Source organism: Pieris rapae, chromosome 8 (assembly GCF_905147795.1).
Source record: "Pieris rapae chromosome 8, ilPieRapa1.1, whole genome shotgun sequence".
In the NCBI taxonomy this organism is placed as follows: Eukaryota; Metazoa; Arthropoda; class Insecta; order Lepidoptera; family Pieridae; genus Pieris; species Pieris rapae.
This window is the reverse complement of record NC_059516.1, coordinates 5,257,008-5,279,390: the sequence shown is the minus strand read 5'-3', so window position 1 is coordinate 5,279,390 and position 22,383 is coordinate 5,257,008. Positions and strand designations below refer to the sequence as shown.

General features: G+C 31.7%; 3 protein-coding genes across 3 annotated transcripts in view; 1 reads left to right on the top strand and 2 right to left on the bottom strand.

The window, feature by feature from the left end:
- The window catches only part of LOC110996256, an 81,984-nt gene that overhangs the window by 28,394 nt on the left and 31,207 nt on the right, over positions 1 to 22,383 (top strand). The gene's annotated exons all lie outside the window — the stretch shown is intronic.
- Positions 11,652 to 13,749, bottom strand: LOC123689401 (chymotrypsin-1-like). Its single transcript, XM_045629252.1, has 5 exons — positions 13,673 to 13,749; positions 13,082 to 13,244; positions 12,474 to 12,723; positions 12,158 to 12,304; positions 11,652 to 11,893 (listed from the first exon to the last, which is right to left on the bottom strand). Exons 1-5 carry the CDS (start codon positions 13,719 to 13,721, stop codon positions 11,747 to 11,749), a joined length of 756 nt encoding a protein of 251 aa, XP_045485208.1. The 5' UTR covers positions 13,722 to 13,749; the 3' UTR covers positions 11,652 to 11,746.
- LOC110996255 (chymotrypsin-2-like) lies at positions 17,904 to 20,915 on the bottom strand. Its single transcript, XM_022263842.2, has 5 exons — positions 20,843 to 20,915; positions 20,453 to 20,615; positions 19,166 to 19,421; positions 18,406 to 18,549; positions 17,904 to 18,171 (listed from the first exon to the last, which is right to left on the bottom strand). Exons 1-5 carry the CDS (start codon positions 20,892 to 20,894, stop codon positions 18,028 to 18,030), a joined length of 759 nt encoding a protein of 252 aa, XP_022119534.2. The 5' UTR covers positions 20,895 to 20,915; the 3' UTR covers positions 17,904 to 18,027.

Below are 22,383 nucleotides of genomic sequence, written 5' to 3'. Positions count from 1 at the left end.
TACACTAGGAAGGATTACCTTAGGCTTGATTCGTATTGGAATTCAAATGTAGGTCAAAGCTTAAAATGCATTGTACATGAAAAGCTTAAAGAGTATTACAGTCAGATGGAGGAAGAAAGCGTGGATAAACTGTGCTAAATGTCGTGAAACACTTGGGGTCCAAGAGAATAATTCTTCAACAAGATTAGACCAAACGTTACATAAAAGGACTTATTTTAAGTCTGCAATAAAATATTGTATTATTTATTTACTACAGAAATGGACACATTATACTTACAGATTTTGCCAATACGGTGACAAATATAATATATGCATTCAAATGATTTATAAATGTATTCAAGTATATTAAAACTGTGTGGGATATAAACGATTTCAAACATTATTTTAAAATTTCTTGAATATCTCTAAAATCCCGCATAAAACTGCGTAGGATTTTAAAGGACACGATTACAAATTGTAACATTCGTTGAAGGTAATAAATATATTAAAAAGAAGTTTGCTGTGCTATAAAATGCGTGGGCATTTACACGATTTTAAATCGTAGAGATTGAAAACATCAATTTACGCGGTGTGTTACGCGAAAATTCATATTCATGATATCGGGAGTTGATATAACTCGATTGCATTTGGAATGGACCCAGATCTGTCACGGCCGATAACATGGTTATGTCATGTTAACGCTTATACTGATAATACAATTTATCCTTCCTATTAATTAAACAATATGCTTCAATCATTCAACTTAATTGTACATCTAGCAAACATACTTTACGAGCCATGGCTGATCAATCAGGGTTTTTAGTTTTATAGGCCAGGCGCTTGTCTAAATCGTCAGATATACGCTCCGAGAGAATAGCCAATGCCAGATCAGCCACTCTCTTCTATATTTACATTACATTCGATTCAATAACAATAGTAGCGTAAAAATAAAATCCTCTATTTTTTTAAGCACCCCGATAACCCAGAAGCAGTACAGATATACAGAGGTATCAAGCACGGCAATATATACGTAGAAATAAGAAGACTGAAATACGTACTCACATTCAATGAGAAGTCTTTGAATAGCAAAAATCGATTTCAATGGTGACACAATAGTTGCTAAAGTTAGCTTAGCGAAGTGTCATCCTGAGGACGGAATCCAATTTCGATATAGTTCTCATAATATTGTGTAGCACTGAAATTACTAGTAATTGTGGATTTATTAAAATTTTACTATCATTATGAGAAGTTAAATGGTAGTACCCAGCGTGTAACCCAAGAAGTAAGAAGGCTACTCCGACTTTAACTGTACTAAAAGTTTGGACACAAATTATTTATTTATATAAAAAGTATTTCAGATAGTGTTTTGTTTTATAAGGTCGGCCAGGGGTTATAAATGTGCGTCATTCTGTTAAAGTATTGTAATATTCACGCTCATCTCGACTACGACGCACTAAAATTACAAAAAAGTCTTCGTGCTATATATAAGTTATTGTAGCACCAAATTAATAATCATAAAAATTAACACATAGGTCTATATGTTAATGTTTATTTTAATTTTTTTCTTTATTAGATAAATAAAGAACAAATTACTAATATTTTGCTGATCTTCGTTAATATAAACTCATGACGAGAATAAAAAAAAACATAAACTGTTATTGTGGATAATATGGGATTACCTGCGGTGCCTTTAAAATGAACTGCAGCGGTGTGTTGACATTTAAAAAATTCATCAGGTTTAAATGCAATATCATTTCTCGGTGCAAATTGCAACTGCGCTGGGTCGAGTGCCGTTTCAACTCTATTATTTGCATATTAGCTCCATCGTTAAATGTTTCGTGTATTTATCATAATTTTACTGTTTCAACATTTTATGAATCCATTTCATATTTAAATATAGCAAATGCAAACCTATATAGGGAAACAGCTACGTTTTAACTGTGTTATTTAAATTGGGTGCTAGGTACAGCATTCACCATTTGGAACCATTTGAGGTATTACAATGCGCAAAGGCAATGAGAACTTGGAGAAATTGATCGTGGTTGGTAACACAGAAGGCAAAAGATCACGTGGCCGTTCACCAACCAGATGGACCGATTGAAAGCGAAAGACTCGTCTTCAAAGCTATACAGTGTCATAAGAGCGCTGGACAGAAACTGGTGGAAGCAGATAATCCGCTCTAGATGTTTCGTTGCTGACCACGACGCTCAGACATGAGCTGACTAAAGAGAAGAGAGAGATGTGTAACCATACAGACAACGTGGAAACGTTCTAGATTTTCAACACTGTATACCATTCCTTAAAAACTGCATCGCACCGATCAGTCTCAGACTAGTCAGACGTATTACATATATCATTATAAATCATTATATATCATTATTTCATATATTATATATATCACCTCTTTGTTGTGCGTTGGATCGCACTGTCCAGCGTCAAAAAGCTCCCATTCCTCGGTTACTCTCGCTGCTTAATGGGTCTCTCGACTCTACACCGGCGAGCGACCTATTTGGGAAGCGTATGGGGGAAGTATATTGTGATTTGAGGGTATATTTGAGGATAGCATTTACTGTTTTATGTTATTTTATAATTAATATTTTATATTTATATATTTGAGTATGTTTTAGTCTGATTTTGGCCGTGTATAGGCTGTAAGTAAATATATAAATAAATAAATAAATTCGCAATCATCTCCCTTGTTTCATTTTTAAATCCATATTGGGGAAATTATACCAAGGGAAATTATACATTCTTAGAATTAGAACTTTATATTAGTTTATAACATATGTTTCATTTCAGTCATTGTGTAATTTTGTGAGTAGTTATTTTTACAGCATTCTTCCTCAGCTGTATCTTATTCCCCTCGATTTCAAACCAAGTAATCGACTGTTTCCTTAAATAATTAATTGTTGTATTACTTTATGTTCAAATTAGGCGTTTCACTTTTAAGCACATTTGTTTATTAATCTATGTAGTACTTTTATTCACTTTATTATGGTCCTAATGTGAATAAACAAATACATTACTAATACGACTAACCAGAAAATAAATGCGGTTTTTGTTATTTCATAGAGCTATTTTGTTTTCAAACCACATTCTATGTCTACAAAGTTTTTACGGTTTGCATGAACTTAATCCGCGACAAAAATCATTGTAAAAGGCACTTTAAGTTATTGTATCAAGGCTGACTTTACATTGGCTTAATATATACGGTCATATTCTGTAAAGCATTGTAAACTCGACAGCAGATTGACTTGTCGGTTATTGTGGGTATATTATGTTTGAGCATAAATGGATTAGGAAGGCTTATGTTATTATGACTTGAAACAGCGTAATTCATTTACTTTGAATATATATTATTCAATTACGTTCATTAAAAAATATCCTTAAAATATATTTGTTAAGAATATACGTACGTCGTCAATAATTTTTTTTATTATGCCATCATAAAGTATTATTTTTTCCTGGTGTGAGAGTATTAAACTAATACTAATATAAAGTCCATTCCAGGTGCTTCAAAAACTTTAAACATACGGACTTTAATTAAAGCAGTTGAAATATGTTTAATTCCACATTAAATATTTGTGTCGCGTTTCACTCCCGTTTTTCTTATTATTTAACTTCTTATGCCATAAATAAATCGACTGTCTTTTCAGGTTTAATATCTTAAATCGTAAAGGAGGTGGAAACTCCTTATCAACTGGTAAGTTGATAAGGAGTTTACGTTGCATTTCCTTCTCTTGATTTTTCCACGATGCTTTCACTGAAGGCATTTTCAAAAAGAGTTTTGCTGATTCTTTTTTCAATACTCAACTAATTTAAGATGGGGACTTACAGATATTACCGGGTTTTTCAAAGCTGCTCAGGAAAGAGCTTTTGCAAAGGTGCTCTCCTCGTTCAAAGAATATTTTAATAGTATCGCAATACACCGAGGAAATACAGCCATCATTAAAGGTACACTGCCACAGAAATCAAACGTTTTAAATTTATCTTAGAGTTCTATTTATCTCTTATATATAAAATTCTCATGTCGCGGTGTTTGTGGTGAACTTGAAACGGCTTTCCCAATTCTGATGAAATGTTATGTGCAATGTGCATATTGGGTAGGTCTGTCTGAGAATCGGATAACATCTTTTTTTCATCCCCCTAAATGTTGGGTAATCCACCCCTTATTTTTTTTAATTAGAGAAGAAATCACAGGAAAACCGAACAATCTCTGCATAGCAAACTGCAAAATGTTCCATGTTGGTATGTACTAAAAATGTAGGCTGATTAAATCACATCAAGAAGAAACGAAGTTCGCGGAGGCAGCGAGTATAATATATAAGGTTCGGCTTAGGTTAAAATTATATTTTGATTCTTCTGATATCTCTTTTTATTAATATTAAATTTTATACTTCGTTAGTAAAAAATAAACAAAAATCGTTTAATGGTTAGAAAGGATTAATCTCAATTAAACGTTAAAAATTTGGATCTAAAGGTAATTGAATGGTTCGTTTTCAAACTTTCATTCAGGGTTTCTTTTGACAAAAATTTTGAACTGTTTGCGCGGGGAACGTTCGCTTTTTGCGATGGTTTTAATTTCAACTGGAAACAAACTTTTAATCGCTCAGAGTTTGAGTATCTGGGCTATGTTTATTAAAAAAAACATTAAATTACCATCTAGTTAGTACTAAGTACCTTGTCGGGTTGTGTGTGTATTACAATCTGGATAATCCAATTACTTTCACTTAGTCAGTAACTTGAATACTAATTTCGATTCTTAGTCCACTTAGTACTGAGGCCGTATGAAAACACAAATTTGCGTCATCCATACTCCGGATATTCAAATATTAACTACTACCTGAAATGTCTATTTAACGTATTAAGATATCATAATGTATTGTTGATATCAGCAAATCATTGGTAAGGCCAGTCAGTACAGATTTTCCAGACATCTTCTTTATTCTCTTCATCACTGAAGATTCTGCCTGTCTTGAAAGCCCTAACCAAGACGTTGACTTGCTGTCGTCACTCTATCCTTGTCTGAGTTTATTAGGGATTTGAGACCCATAATTGTCTTAATTCTGTCAAACCAACGGGCGATAGACCCTGACTTCTCCTGCTATCACTCCCTTATATCAATGGTAAAACATTTCCACCTTATCGAGACTATTCTGTTCTCTCCGGTCAATATGGCCAAAGCAACTGTTTGTAAATTTTAGACGACAGTCTTGTCCATCGTTAGCTGATTGAAAATAGACGGATTGATTTTTCAAGACATAAATAATAACATAGTTAATAGTTAACTGGGGTTGGAGGTCAAAATAATCTAAGATCAAATTAGGTTAAAAGTCATCAATACTTCAGTCGACAATACTTCATCACCGATATTCAACTATTCGGAATTACGGGTCTTTAAATATGTCATACATTCAATCTGCCTCTAAACGAAGCAACTTTACAAATTCACTGAGCTGGAATACGTAGGAAATTTTATGTTTTATCTTTATAAGGCCTCTGGGAGTATGACCTATTAATGTTGTGTAGTTTAAAAGCAAAACTATTCATTAGTTGAGCATTCATATAACTCTATCATATGCATCTGACATCTGAAGATATTTAAGAGATTTTTTGAATTTTTTTAGGGCGTAGAAGTATGAAAGATGTAACTAAAAAATATATAGGTATTATTGCGATACTAAGCGGTAACTTTTAGAGACCTCATGAGGTAGTATAAGATGAATGTTTTAGAGCTTCTTAATCCATCGTATTTTAAATACTAAAAATATATATACTATAAAGATTTTTACTCGGTCTTTGAACAGTACAAATGATTAGTAACGAACGATTTTCGTTCACGTTTTCGTTTCGTCCGAGGACTACTGTATTAAGCAAGGAGTTCTTAGCATAAATAGAACATTTCATATTTTCTTATTCCACTTTCACAGAAGCCCTAGTAAAATGTATTAGTATTATTCCATAGCTAACAAAATACAGAAATATTAAAAAAATATATATTGAAAATAAGACTGGTAGGGTCTCGGCAGATTTTACTCGGAAGAAATATTGTCGACATCAAAGACGTCGATTGCCACGTCCTTTATTTTTTTTTTAAGTGTTAATTATAAGGAAATAATCTCGTGATGACATTTTCATTATGGAAATATATACATTTATAATATTGGAATGGAAAAAGGAGCAAAGGCAGGCGTTGAAAGGAAATAACATGCATATAACCGGTATAGAAAGTACCATTTTATAAAAACAGCGATGGACAGATCAAAATTGCGACATTTTGATGAGGCCTTGGTCACGTTAGCTTATAAGTGGCAACATACAAACAAAAAATTATACAAAAATCGTACCACTTTCTTTCCAAATAAACGATTTAATATTTTAAAAATACCTTAGACTACCTTTAGCAAAAAGGGCTTATGTATTTTATCTAATTGACATGAGAATATTATAAGTGCAGAAACAAGTCATTTACAGCCAAATAATATCTTTATCGTCTATTTTGTCGTAGAATAAATTACGCCATAAAGATGAACACGTAAGCCCACAAAGGCTGAAAATTGTCGACGTCCCGGTAAGGCTTTTACAAATTGAATTGTATGTACGGACTCTTTTACTACTATTTATTAAGGTTTCTTGCCAGAATTGCTATCCATAAATGTTCATAACTTTGTGTACCAGAGTTATAATTAATAACTGGAATACTTAAGAATTTTTAACATTGATGATGATATTATATATTACTATTCAATTTCAATATATAATTGGAATCTCGGAATCGGCTCCAACGATTTTCATGAAATTTAGTATACGTTTCGGGGGCGAATAAATCGATCTAGCCAGGAATATATGACAGAAAACGTAATTTTCTTTGTGTTTTATCAACTTAAACATAGAATTGCTCGTTTAAAGATGTCAGTCAAATAAAAACTTAAATGTGAATATAATTATCTTTATTCGATAATTATATTCATATTTCATCATTTTATTAGTATGTAATTCGTACTTAAATATAATTTCCAAAAAATACAATTTATTAAAAAAGATCCTAAAAAAACAAAGTATTTTTTTTTTCATATGAAACAAAAAGCGACCACGCCACATCACAACTCAAACCCTATAAGATAACCAAAAATCACACTTTCCTCGCCCAAAGTCTCTTCTCCTTCAGATGCTCTTATAACTCTAACCACTTTCTTACAAACAAAATTTTCGCTAACGATTAAAAACTTTATACATTGACTAACAAAGTTGTATAAAATTTTCTCCCGTATGCTGAAACAGAATCAGAAAACATTTTTATTGTGCTACAAAAGTTTTGTAATAGAATGTGTTAAGTAGAAATTATTGTCAATTACTGTTTACGTGTCAAAAGGAAAACTTAATAGATTACTATACACAGAATCCTAGTGTGCAGGCTAGTGCACTTTCTTTTTACCTAAATACCTGTCTTATTATGCATAATAAAGCTTTTTCTTTGTTTCTTCTACAAGAATATAGGGGTGTTTAACAGATGTACAAAACGTCGACCGAATTAAAAACATTTTATAATGTATCTTGGCTGAGCCATCTCGCTCGGAATGCTCCGAGCAGAAATTGTTTTTTAAAAGATTTCGGAGCTCTGAGCCAAATCGTTGTTAAAGTGATAACAGTGATACAGCTCGCCAGAAACATATATTATGAAAAATAAATGATTTTTGCCGAGTTTCCCATCCCATTTTTGAATATATGTAATTTTTAAAGTAAGTGTATTAGGTATGAGGATGTGCAATTATTTAATCAATTACCATCTAAAATTCGCAATGCTGGTGTGTTTGACAAATTCAAAAATACAGTAAAGATGCATGTTAGGGTGAACATAGTTGACTAAAATTGAGACGGATATTGGCGACATGTATCTCGCTCGTATATATACATATTAATATTAAGTTACTCATGTAAATAATTTTTTTTTGTAATGAGAAATAAAGTTCTTTAAACAAACATTAAAGTATTAAAGAATTGTGTCAGTGTATAACTTTTTTTTTAAGTAAACAATTTCCGTGCCTATTAGGTAAATTTGCAATTATTTTGAAAAATTAAGAAGACGCAACGCATCCAAACGACACACTGTTAAAATTTAACATCATAACTTCACAGAGTATTAGGCAATAAAAACAGAAAGCACTCATTAGGGGCAGTACACCGGAAATATGAATAATTTACCTCACGGCCGTAAGTAAGGCTTTGGCGGACGCGGAAAGAAAATCCAATGTAATTATTACACTGCCGATAATCTTGCAGTAAAATTTTATTTCTAACAACCGGTATGAATAAAATGTAGATGCCGCTATAGGGCTGGGTGGTTTCGGCCCAATCTATATTTTAATATTTATTGAATAACCAAGTAATGTAACGCAAATATATATTAAGTTTTTTACCTAATTAGTTTTATCAAAGTAGAATATTATTATGATAGTTTATTTATTTCTTTAACTTGAATCCTATACAAAAAAAGGTTTACGAAACTTGACAGGAAATGATCTATATTTTTTTAGATACATTGAACTAAGTAATGCCTAACCCGGCTGTGTTGTGTAATGATGGTGGGGGAATATACATGGGATATGCTATACATATTTTTTCTTCTTATCCGATACTTCTTGCTCTTTGACAGCGGTCGAAATCGCTATGTAGTATTGGTAATAGAAGGGGCAGATGTGATGCGCTTCACGACCATCGGAGATTCTTAATCCTTTCCATACTCAGAGATAGCTTATATAAATCGATGCTTAAATAGAAGTTCATTAAATATTTATGTATACAGTTAAGAATCTTTCGTATAGGATATTTATGGTATTTTATATCTAGTGTCTAAAGACAGCCATAGTTTTAATGATTTACCCTATTTGCTAGGTAGCGATCAATAGCGAAAATGACATAAGAACAGACGCATACAAACCCGAAACCTAACCAATCAGCTCAGTGGGTGTTTCATTTCGAGGATATGTCAAATATGTAAAGAAAGGAGTCAAGTCAACTGTCCAGAGATTGAGTCATCCGCCATACAGTCCTGACCTGCCCTGCAACTTTCATTTATTCCCAAGATAAAATTCGAGGTATTCGCTTTACGAGTCCCGAAGATGCAGTGAGAGGGTACGAAAATACCATAGAAGAGAGCCCTTAGGAATAATCAATGGGCCTACCGCTTTTCTAATGCGACGATGTCTAGAGAGGAACGGAGATTACTTCGAAAAACAATAAAAGTATTGGCAACTTTCTATATTAAGCCGTTTTTCATTTCCTAATTTTCAGCGTTACCTAGGATTTATTGACGAGTCTGTATCGTTTTTAGTCTATGTATTATAACTTCGAAGCTCAAGCCTTACTCATTATAATCAAACAAATTAAGTTCATTTTACATTATAACTTCCAGTAAAAAATACAGATTTATATAGTCAGTTTTAGTCGGGACTAAAGCGATAAAAACATTAATAATTAAACAGTAGTAATATGAACTAAGCCTTAATACACCTAATAGAAACGCTACTAATTAACTACAAAATTACCTTTTTTTTAAAGTTTATGTTTTTAAATAATGAAAATGTTAATTACTTACATTCCAATTTAGTTAGAATTATTTAACAAGCGTGAAGGATATCATATAGCATCGATGTAATTTGACATCTTTAGCGAAAAGAAAAAACTAAACAACGCAAAGTTGTTTAGTAGAAACGTGGGCCACGTACCACCATGACCGCTACCACCTCCTTCAATTAATCATAATGTGTAAAAACCAGGGCAAACGGCGTATTGGAAGGAAGAAATCATGGCTACGTAATGTTAGGGAGTGGACCGGTATTGCCACTGGAAGAGTTGCTGCATCTGACACGCTTCAAGAGACTGACGCCTAAACTCCAATGATGGAGAGGCACTAAACAAGAAGAAGATCCTTTAAGAAATGTTATGCTTTTAACTAGGAAAATATTCGAACTCATCAATAGCTACGAACATGAATCAAATTTGATAGAAACAGATATATTTGTTATTTTTGATTTACTACTCATTGAAAAATATTTTATTTAAGGATATTCAAATAACATTGGCATTTATCTTTACTGGTTATTAATAGAAATAAATTAAATGCAACGCGGTCCCACGTCATCTATTGTTTCATTCAATCAATCTCGCGCAGAAATGAGTGCAAAAATAAAATATTACAAACCATTGTCAACGAGAATGATAAATAAAGAAAAGCTGTCACTGAAAGTACTAAAAAGAGCTCGGTTGTGATTAAATGTTCTTAGTTATTTTTTATTTATATTCGTTTGTGCTCTTGATTTTAAAATCTCGCCTTCGAAAACTGTAATAATTTTTTTACAAACTATAATTCAACGGCGCTCGGAATATTGTTAAACGCAATATAACAGAATAAAGATAACAATAATGTAAAATATAACGAACCCAAAATATGTAATTTATTCAAAATGACCGAAACGTAAACTGTAAAATAAATGTAAAGTTATTATGTGTACTAATTACCAATATGTAAACCAATATGAATATAAATAAAGTAAGAAACTATAGAATTTAAATACAGAAAACTATAGTTAATATTTACTTAATATTTTACACTAGGAAATGTAAAATATTAAGTAAATATAACTGCTATGTAACAAACATAATGTTAAAAATAAACAAAATTGTAAATAAATGAACAAATAAAAAAAGCAAAACAAGGTCCCTGATAAGCAAAAGTCAGGGGTGGGTTAGCAGCTCCATAAAAAAAAACTATAATAAAGTAGATGAAAACTCGCGTAACGGCTTATTTGGGCTCAATTTATATTTGAATACTGATTGGATTCGAACGAAAACGGTATCAAATAGCCACTTATTCCTTGTTCTTTATCCTTCCGTGTAACATAATTGTTTTGTATAAATAAACTCCAAAAATAAACGCCACTTAGGACAAAAAAAAGAAAAACTGGTGTGGGCATTCACATGTGGTTGAAGTGAAACCTGCAAAAATTTTGGTTTCAAAATAATGAGACAAATGTAATTTTAATTTTTAACATCAATTTTTAATTTTGATAGAAACTACAATGATTTAGTGTTTTATAATTAGAAATTTGTAAATAAGACTTCTTTTCACAAATTTAAATAAATAATTAAATAAAATCATTTATTTCAGACCAATTAATAAATCCATATGTTGTTAGTATAGTAAAACTTATAACTATGTTAGAAAAATAATTAAGCATAAATGCATTATTAGACTTTCTTTAAATTATTTAAATTTTTATTTTTTATATTAAAAAATATGTAAACAAATAATTTAAAGCTAAATATAAATTTTTAATTTTGATAATATATGTATAAATATTACTTAGTTAACTTTATAAATAAGTCTATAGAACAAAAAAGCGACACTAAAAAAAGCCAGTTTCAGTAATTCATATGATTTAACGTGGGAGAAAATCAGATAGGAAGCATTACGCAATGTATAAACTGTAAATTATTGTAGTAAGCAGTTTTCACTTCAAAAAGCTTTTGTAAATAATCATATGTAAATAAAATTGATGATTTTATAATTGAATTAAATTAATCTGTTATTTATTTTTCCATCGACATCAAATCACAGCGATGCTAAAAACGTATGAGTATGTCATTTATTATATTTTATCTTGTGCCACAAACTATATATGTATAAAGGAAACTGATAAATAGATGCAAAAATTTAAATCCAAACGTCGCCTTTGTATCACTCTTATCTTTAATAATAAAAAAATATTTATGCAATGTTCTTTGTAATCCAGTCCTTGTACGAAAGCACTCTTGTATAACCATCAGCATAGTCGAATACGGCACAGGGTGTAATAACGAAAGATGCAATGCCAACAACTGATGTCCCATCGACGAGTGGACCGCCTGAATCACCCTGTAACAAACAATAAAAAATAAAATACCTTTATTTTGGAACATAAGATCATCTAGGTATCACTTATTCCACGTCAATCAATAAAATATTTTATGCAAGAAAAGGCTTTATAGACAAGTTCGTGCGCACGAAGTATTGTGCATATAGCAACTTGTGTTTACGTTACATAATACGGATATAATCCTTATAAGATGTTAAAAACGTCGGTTAATTAGAATTTTAAGCATACTTATAACTATTATAATAAATAAAAGTACTCCTTACAGAACAAGCACTGGATCCCTTCACTTTATTCGTACAGATTTTAGTATCATCAATTGCAATGAATTTTCCTAGACTCTCCTTACATTCTTCTGTAGATATTGCTGTTACATTCAGCATTTGCAATTTTTGAGGATAAGACTCGGGATCCTGTACAAAAATCTATCGTTAACAGCTGTTTTTGAAGCAGTTACAGCTTATGTAACAAAAAATGTACTTAACAACGTTTGTTGCCTCTACAATAATACAATTGTCTATTTGTATACTTTTCTTCGAAAGACATCTAATTATAAATGCCTAAAATTAATACCAAAGATACCTCGCTTGTTTTCCCCCAACCGGATATTAATAGATTAGCACCAGCTTTCGTTTCTGTTTCTGGTAAGGCTATGGACTTGATTTTACTGTCAAATTTAATGTTACCATCGACTTGCAAAAGGCATATGTCATTTAAATAGTTCTTTTTGGTGAAATTAGGATGACATGTAATTTTTGAAAGTTTAAACTCTTTTCCACCGTTTTTTACATCATTTGTACCAACTACAACTCGAAGGTACCTCATATAGGCTCTGAAAAGAAACTACAAACTTATAAAAGTCTCATAACCTGTCCAAATAGATATAATTAACATTATTATTAAAAAAAATAGGTTACTAATAGTAAGTATAGCATTGCACATTTGAATATGAAATTTTAGGACATGCAAAAATCAATAAAATCCAAATTTTCCGGGATTGATTTCTGCCCATAATTTTGTATTCATGGCTGGTTTTAAAAATGGAATCACTATTTATAGTAACAGATTATCCATAGATTACACATTAGTCCATCCTACAAGCGCCTTGAAAATCCAAAGCTCTGCATCGTGAGTAACTGATATCAGAAACTATATCGCGATTGCGTTTATTAAAAATATAATGTACGTACGGCTCAATACAATGTGCTGCAGTTAAAATCCATTTTGTGTTGAGAATTGCCCCACCACAAAAATGACGGCCATCTATCAGCCTTATGGATGCTTGGTAGGGTAGGGCTGCATCTGGTGCATCAGCCCCATTTATTATCTTTACTGTTATATCAGAAGGATTTGCTGTTAAAAACAAAATACTGTTAATTTATGAACTATTATATTATGGGCCTGTTTCACAATGTATGGATAAAGTGCCAAATAGCTATGCAACACATAAATTATTCGAAAGATAAAAGTTCCAAATAAGATACTTCGAATTTCATGACGTATAGCGCTATCTGACAGTCGTGAAACGCAAAAATACTATTTATCATACCAATAAGTAACAAATAGGTTATTTGGAACTTATCCGGACATTGTGAAACAGGCCCTAAAACACTTAACTTACCGATATAATACTAAAAAGTAACAGTTATAATTTAATTAATTAATTTTGTTTTCATATAAATAATCATATACTGCTGACAATTAAAAGTTGTACATAAATTTTATAAAATCAAGTCAACGAAAATACTGAAATATTAACAGTGATAATAAAAACATTTTACCATAAATGTTACATAATAGCGATATTATTGATATTAGACGGATCCACATTATAATAAACTGACGTTTAATGTGTACAAGTGATAATAATATACTAAGTAGAAACTAGTATTTACGGCTTATAATAATATAATTAAAGCATGATTCATATGACGTTTTGTTAAATGGTTATAATAGTTTGAAGAGGTAATTGCCAAATCTGAATTCTATTTTGAGGCTAAACATAAATTGTACGACAAAACTTGTATCGACAATTTTTATGACCGCTGTTGTCTCTTATCTTTAAGGCTAAAAAATGTTTTTTTGATTACATAGGCATATTAGAATAGATTAGAAGTGCGCTCATCATTAGATGAGTCTTTTGACTGATAAAAACATGCCTCAGTTTGACATAACAGCTCTGAACGTAAACCGATTGTGCATTTCGCTCGATTGTGATTGGTCAAAAAACATTTAAGTGCAATACGCGTTGACACGCGACATGACTTTATCCCTAACACGCTACATTGTAAAATGAACAAAATTACAGATGATCAACCAATTATGAAATATGTAAGAAATAAGATATTATACGGGAAAATGACACGAGTGACTGACTTTTGTGGGGAAATGCGTTACGCATTAGCCGCTGCACGGTTGCCTGGTGGTGAAGGGTTATGTGGGACTCGCTACTGTGTATACCCACTAAAACCCCATAGCGCCACCAACAATAGCCCGAGGCAGGACACGGTAACAACTAAGCCTTGTCCGCATAAGTACTTACGGATCAGGCGCAATGCTAACCAGATCCTTCTAACTTCGTCGCAATGGAGTAGGCCGCGATATCCAAAACGTGGGTATCGAAGAAGTTCCACGGGTTCGCGAATATAAAAAATACAATGTGACATAAATTGTCATTAGATTATACAGAATGGAGCTTTGATAAAGCTACTAGGCGAAAAGGCAATACAGCAAGGAAATGCTGCCAGCACTAAAGATACACTGCCACATGAATCAAACGTTTTAAATTTGTTTTAATTTACTTTTTAAAAAATTTTCGAAATTTAATTATTTTATATTAATACGCTATAGCTTAAGAAAATTGTTTATATTGTATATTTGATTGTTGTGTTAAGTTACATGAATAATCGTGTATTCATAATTAAAATCTCTCATATGCACTTAACTTTATAGCAATTTTAGGTTTTTAACGATTAAAGCGAATGTAATTAACTACCTATATAATTTCAATTATTTTATTTTTAAATTTTAACAAACATAGAGAATATTAACTACACAAGGAAAAGGAAATCTATATAATATTTATAGCTTGACATAGTATCTACACTTTTTAAGACCAATTAGATAGATAATTCTGTATTTTATTATGTGTTAAATATCAAAAATCAAAATGATATCTGTCTAAGGGTCTGTTTCATAATATGTATATGGATAAAGTACCAAATAGCTATGCAAGACATAATATATTATTCGGAAGATAAAAGTTCCGAATAAGAAACATCGCGTTTCATAGGTAGGTAGATAGTTTATGTGAAACGTTGGTACTTTTAACACAGCGCCATCTGTTCTGTTCTGACTTGTATCAAATAATAAACAAATAATTTGCAATAAAATAAAATTGCGACTATAATTAAAGATTAAAGCTATCCTATCTCTTAAGCTGGATCAGACTGCTTACGGTGTGCCAATTTAATTTAAAATAGGTTAACTAGTTTAGGAGTCCATCACGGACAAACATCGTGACAGGAAATTTATATATATTAAGATAAAATTCCATGTATCGTTTGATTTTGGTCGTGTATAAAATATTTTCCGCCATTTTGAGCCAAAAAATGTGAGATAACGTTGATTTTTTTTGTTAATACAATCTTGGGTAATCATTTTAAAATATGCAAAGTAACAACTCCAAGGTTATAAAATAATTGGTTTTTACCCGTTTTTGTTTCGACGTGTCGATTACAAAACATAAAATTTATTTTTAATTAATTTCTTTTTGTTTGAAAAAATAATATTTGGAAAAAATTCCATGAATGTTAAGAAATAATTTAATACTGTTTTGAAACATAAACTTTACATAAACCACTTAGACTGTGAACATAGAGGATGTTCCATGAATTCAAACCTCGCTTCGAGGCTCCTGAGAGACTATACGACTCAATCTCTATCTTTCTGGACGATTACAGCATCAAAGTCTGATTTGACCTGACCTGAATTCTAAGACCCTGTTTCTTCTGCTTATAAATGCTATGTTGAAGCTACAGACAGTATGGGAATATAAAGCGTTGACATATCGAACGACGTTCAATTCGCGGTCATTTACATGGAAAGGGTGAATTAGCTTAAAGAATCTTGGTGTGCATACCAAGGCAGGACGGTAGTCCGCCAGCATAATGCTTATATCTTTTTTAATCATTTGTTCAGTCTAAACCGAAGTATGGCGACCCATCTTGAAGCAGTGATTTTTTTTTGAAACACATTTTTAAAAAGAATAGAAAAATGTGTTTTTATTATTCAATGTTCATAGCTTAATGAAGTAGGTATCTTAATAACTAAAAGGGAATGTATCTGATAATTATTAAATTTCTTCTGAGATATAATGAGAACCAAACGATATAATGGTAAAACTTAGTCTTGAAGGATAATATTAATATCGTTGCTGCTTGTAAAAACGTATCTACGAAATAAAACTACCGGTTCCTTAGATTTATAAGTATACGAATGTATATGTTATCAATCAATATCAAAATTTAAAATATTTATTAATATAAACCAAATTGTCTAATATTGTTTACTCCGGTCAATTTAGACATCCAAGGTTACAAAAATTCGCACTTGGCTGAATATTGGTAGGATTGCTCAATACACTATTATAAAGGAAATGTGAAAAGTCCTCATCGATCCGGCACGTGCAAAAAAATTTACTCGGGTTCAAAGGTCACAAAAACGGGTTTTTCGCGATTTTCAGAAAAATGGTAAGTTTTATCATAAAATTAGCTCAGACAAAAATTGTATATCAGATAATTATCTATAAAAAATGTCTAAATACTTTTTTTCCTAAGAGCCACCGTTTTTGAGATATAACGATTCAAAAAGTTGAAAGAGTTGTAATCGTCATAATATGCACACGTTTCCACGCCACCTTTGAGGTAGTGTACTTAGCGCGTTTTTTTAATGTGGTTTCCCCGGTAGGCCTATTCCACTGATCTTTTATGATTCTGTTTAATTTGAAACTATTGAATAACTGTAGATATTGACAAAGGTTGAAAATGATGAAAGGGGTGTAAATTACAAAAAATAAGAAAATTTATCCGTCTGAATCTAAATCATCATTAACTTCTGCTTTCTCTTGTTCTTGTTCTTCTTCTCTTCCTTCTCCTTCTTCTTCTTCTTCATCTTCTTAATTCTGGGTGTTAATAAATTGTTCCAATAATGACACATCGACCAACTTCCAACCCCAGTCTTTTGGGTCTAATTGATTACCAAGCCACACTTGAACTTGGTAATATACCCGAAAAAGATGTTAATGAGCAGCCGCTGAGGTTGGAGGAAGACATGCTAACTGCACTTGTTTTTTATTTCGAGTATTTTTAACGAAACATGCATATCTGAATTTATCTAAGCACGTAATTTTTTTAGGAGCTCCATACATAGCGAGAAGAATTTTCATATTTTATATGTGTAAGTCACACTGACCGATAGAACGATATTTTTGCTTGTATTACGGCTTCAGTGATGTATATACGTGGTGTACTTATACATATTATGACGATTACAACTCTTTCAACTTTTTAAATCGTTATATCTCAAAAACGGTGGCTCTTAGGAAAAAAAGTAGTTAGACATTTTTTTTAGATAATTATCTGATCTACAATTTTTGTCGGAGCTAATTTTATGATAAAACTTACCATTTTGCTGAAAATCGCGAAAAACCCGTTTTTGTGACCTTTGAACCCGAGTAAATTTTTTTGCACGTGCCGGATCGATGAGGACTTTTCACATTTCCTTTATAATAGTGTATTGAGCAATCCTACCAATATTCAGCCAAGTGCGAATTTTTGTAACCTTACCCCTATTTTTTAGTCTAATTTGACCGGACTAGTTGCATATATTCTGTGACAATTACTACACTGTACAAATGTTTATAGACTCATTGCGAAGGACATAACTAGCATAAATTATATAATAGATATTGGGAACAAAATATAAATACGGAACAAGAACATACTTCTCATATTTTTAAGTCTTTATTTTTTAAGGGTTTAAGTAATATAGGCCTTAGTTGAAGGAATTTTTAAAATTATTGTTTGGTCTCATTACATTTGACATTTTATTTAATTATTATTTTTACATTGAATACTTATGACATATTCTTTTTAATCCAATCTTTGTAAGCGAAGACACTTGCATATCCGTCGGGGTATTTGGAACCACAATCAAATAATACGAATGATGCGACACCAACTAATGCCTTGCCTTCTACTAGAGGGCTGCCCGCGTCTCGCTAGAAGAGATTTTTTTTAAAGGTAATACAAAAATCAAAAACGCCTAAATTTTTTATACGGCTCATTAATTAATCCTGTCTTTGTTTTAATTTGTAGGTAAATAATATTGTTGATAGATAGGTTTGCTGCACTTTTGAGTTGCATTCTTGATTCAAATTGTCAAAAAAAAAAATCTTACTTATCCTTAGTCTCTAAATTCATTTTACTTTTTTAATTTTACTATTATTACTTACTACGCAGATACCAGTTCCCTTTTTTTGAGGTACGGTACACAATCTCTTCTCATTTGGGAAGTCCCCTAATACATCCTTGCAGTTTTCAATTGATAGTGCAATGCGATTGAGAGTTTGTAGCTTGTCTGGGTAAGCACTTTGTTCCTGAAATATTAATATTTATTATCATCACGCCTTTCCATTTGGCTAGTCTTGCTACGGTCGGTATTAACCTTACTTGCTTCATCCACTTTCATGACATTTACTAAGAACTTGTAAACATGTATTTCTTCTTGTACCTTCTGGATTGGGTCACGTATGTACGACAAGTACTATCCGACTTTACCATCCACGCTTGCTTCCATCCTTCTTGTTAACCGCTTCTCATCCATCTGTTCTACATGCCTAAACCCCCTAAACATTCCCTTTCATAGCCTGGTTTACCTCCATTTATAACGCACACTGCTCACACATTTCACTACTTATCATACACGCATACTTCTTAACGCTCTCATGTCTACGGTATTGAATCTACTCTCTCTCACATTCTTTACCTGCCACACCCAACTGTCTCTACCGGTATGTTAATGCCGGGATAAGGACACCAGGATGTATAAGACCAGTCGAGCCTCGTTTAAGATTTCTTAATTTTAGGATTAAAATTAATATGTAGATATAACTTTATCATCAAAAATCCCGATTTACAAGTAGTAACCTAACACACACTTATCCTTACTAGTCCCATATTTCTACCTACCGATGATGACATAAAAATGCTTACATTAGCTGTTAATCCCCAACCGGAAACCATAACGTTTGCACCTGTCTCTGTATCCTTTTCTGGTAAATCTATAGCTTGCACTTTATCACCAAATTCCATAGGTTTAGACACTTGTAGAAGAGCTATATCATTAATAAGTTTTGATTTATCGAAATCGGGATGCACTGTAACCTTTGATACATCAAATTCTTGACCTCCAGCTTTTAAGCTAGTGGTTCCAACAACTACTTTAAGCTTCTTAGTATCGGGCATTATGCTGAAAATTGAAAATTGTTGAATATAGGACTGATTGACTTTTTGGTTCGTAGAGCCAGCGAAGTAAGTGCTGAGCAAGAAATCACTGGTTAGGTCTAGCTTCTGCAGGTTAGGTAGGTAGGACAGAACCGGTGACCCTAGAGAGAATAAGTATCGCTATACAGGACATGTTATAATAAATAAATCAGTAGCGCTACAACCTCTTTAGGTCTTGGCCTCAGATTTCTAAATCTGTTTCATGATCATTTTCAAATCTAATAGGCAAGATAGCTAATTTCAAATCTAAGACATGTCACGATGTTTTCCTTCACCGTTCGAGCGAATGTTAAACGCGCACATAGAAAGAAAGTCCATTGGTGCACAGCCGGAGATCGAACCTGCGACCTCAGGTATGAGAGTCGCAAGCTTAGGCCAATACTACTCTCGGAAATGTTATAATACACGTGGAAATATAATGCACGTAACAACGATATTAGTTGTTTCGACTATGTATTTGCGAGTTTTTCCCATGAGAATGTAAGTGCGTGCTCCTATTTCACCATGCCTCCTGCTGATAGAGGACAAATCTTTGTTTTTAATTAATTGTATTATTCTTTATTACTAAAGATGTCATATGGAACATGATGTAATGGTTGTAACTCTTTACAAATGTTGTGTTAAAGAAAAAACTTGGCGATTAAAAAGAGTGACGGAGAGTATATTGCCAGTTCTTCTCTTCCGTTCTACGCCCTTGATTGGAGAACTGCCAGTTAATGTAAAATTAGAAGCATTCAATTTCTTTTTTGACGTTCATAAGTGTACATTATCTTACCTACATGATTAAATGATTTTTGAATTTTTATTTTGTGTCACTTATAGTTTTTTTTTAAAGGTACACTTGCCACTAAAATTTTAAATTTGTTTTAATTTTATAAATATTGTAAGTACTGTATATTTTATATGTAGATTTTGCAAGAAGTGTTAAAAAATAAATTTTTAACAAATTATCATACCTACCGCAAATTATGAAATTATAATCTTAGCATATCATACCGGGCAATACAATGTCCTGAAGTCAGAATCCATTTAGAATCAAGTATGGCACCTCCACACATGTGGCCTTGTCCAGTAACCTGCACTGATGCCATATATGGTATCTTTCCATTTTGAGCTGGATTACCCTTTATTATTCTGCTATCACCATCTTCTAATTGTGCTGAAAAAATAATAATGTTCTAAACCGTTTCATTAGTGCAGTCACTGACTTGATTTACTTAAATATTAAATTTAAATAAAAGCAAATGGTTAAATTTACTATTACTTTCTATCTAGAAAAAGTAGTTACTCCGATTATGTTTACAAGATGAAGCCAAAATATATTCAGAATAAAACATAAAATAATCAATAAGATTATATTAGCGAATTAGTAATTAAATATTTTACCTTGAACGCAGGCAACGACAAAGAGAATCGACAACGATAATTTTAACATCATGATGGTTACGTGTTCTAGAGAAAACAACGAAAAATTAATCAATAGCTTAATTTAAATACTAATTATTATAAAACTTTAGTTCACAATGGTGCGGTTTATATATTAATAACTTGCTGAACTGGCAAACGTCCTTTTGCCATGTATATCATTTATAATAAAAAATATGGGTTGATTGTATAGGGTTGAAAATTCAGGGTTATATACTGATTTGCTTTTTTTACCTAAAATTGAAAAAGAAATTAAGGGAGGATTACCCTTAATATTTAGATGGATGAAAAATTACGTACTTCTCTCTATTAGAAAAAATTAATGATTACGAACCAGATACAGAACGCCAGAAAAAAATGACAGTTCAACTGTGCCGTTTTAAAATAATTAAAAAGCTATTTGATATGTTTTAAACATAGACATGTATATTTTAAAATTATTTGTACGTTTTTGTTTACATTATTTGGTTTATATTGATTATCAAATCTGAGTGTAAAGAGCGAAGAGATTGCATTCTATCCGTCGCCAAAAATGGATTGTTTCCGTAAAGTTAGGTTATTGGGATGTAGATCGATTGATTATCACGGTCTGATCTCAGATTGTTTTCAATCTGAAATTGTTGATTAATTATTGGGTTCAGGCGTATGTAGGCCTGTATAGAGTTCCTTATTAAGAAAATAATAAGGTCTCTATAAGTCCAATGCCCTTTCCTCACGATATTTATCTTAAACATATTCGTGATATAATGATTTAAATTTTGTGTTATGTATAATTACATTGTATGGAGTACAGCTTTATGTTTGATACAGTCACAACTTTAAAAAAAAACAATTAAAAAATATTCAATATAGAAACAAAGAAGATAAGAAAACAATCATTTGGCGCTTTATTTCGTGTAAAAAAGAAATAAGCGAAAAACAATACGCATAATTAATTGGAAAATAATAATTAATTTTACGGTTATCCTTAGAAGAACAAGTATATAGGTATTATAGTGCTTAATTATGTGAGATATCTCTGATTACCACTTGACATTTCAATACATGTTTACAGGTATGGTATATTATTTGTGCGACGCCATCTTGCCTAGCGTTTTGGCGGGTTTTTAATAAATTTTGATGTTTAATTTGAATTTTTGTAATTAGAATAAAAAATTACAGTGTTTATAGCTTCTATAGTCACTTATAAATCATTTTATATGATTAAATTTTTGATAGCAATGACACGGTGTCTTACATAGTCAATATATATGTATTGAGCCATTGAATAAATAGCGGGGTAGTAGGCTATATGATGATAAATCATAAATAAGGTTTTATAAAACTAAGCCGAATATAGCAGATACCTTTTTGATACAAAACTTTACAAATCTTGCCTACAATAAATTAATCGAGGCACTGGTTATGAGAGATGATACCAATGATTTGAATTTATATCCTAAATTTAATTGTACGAATCGCGCAAAATTTCAAAAAATGCGTAGTGTTTTTTTCTGTGTAAT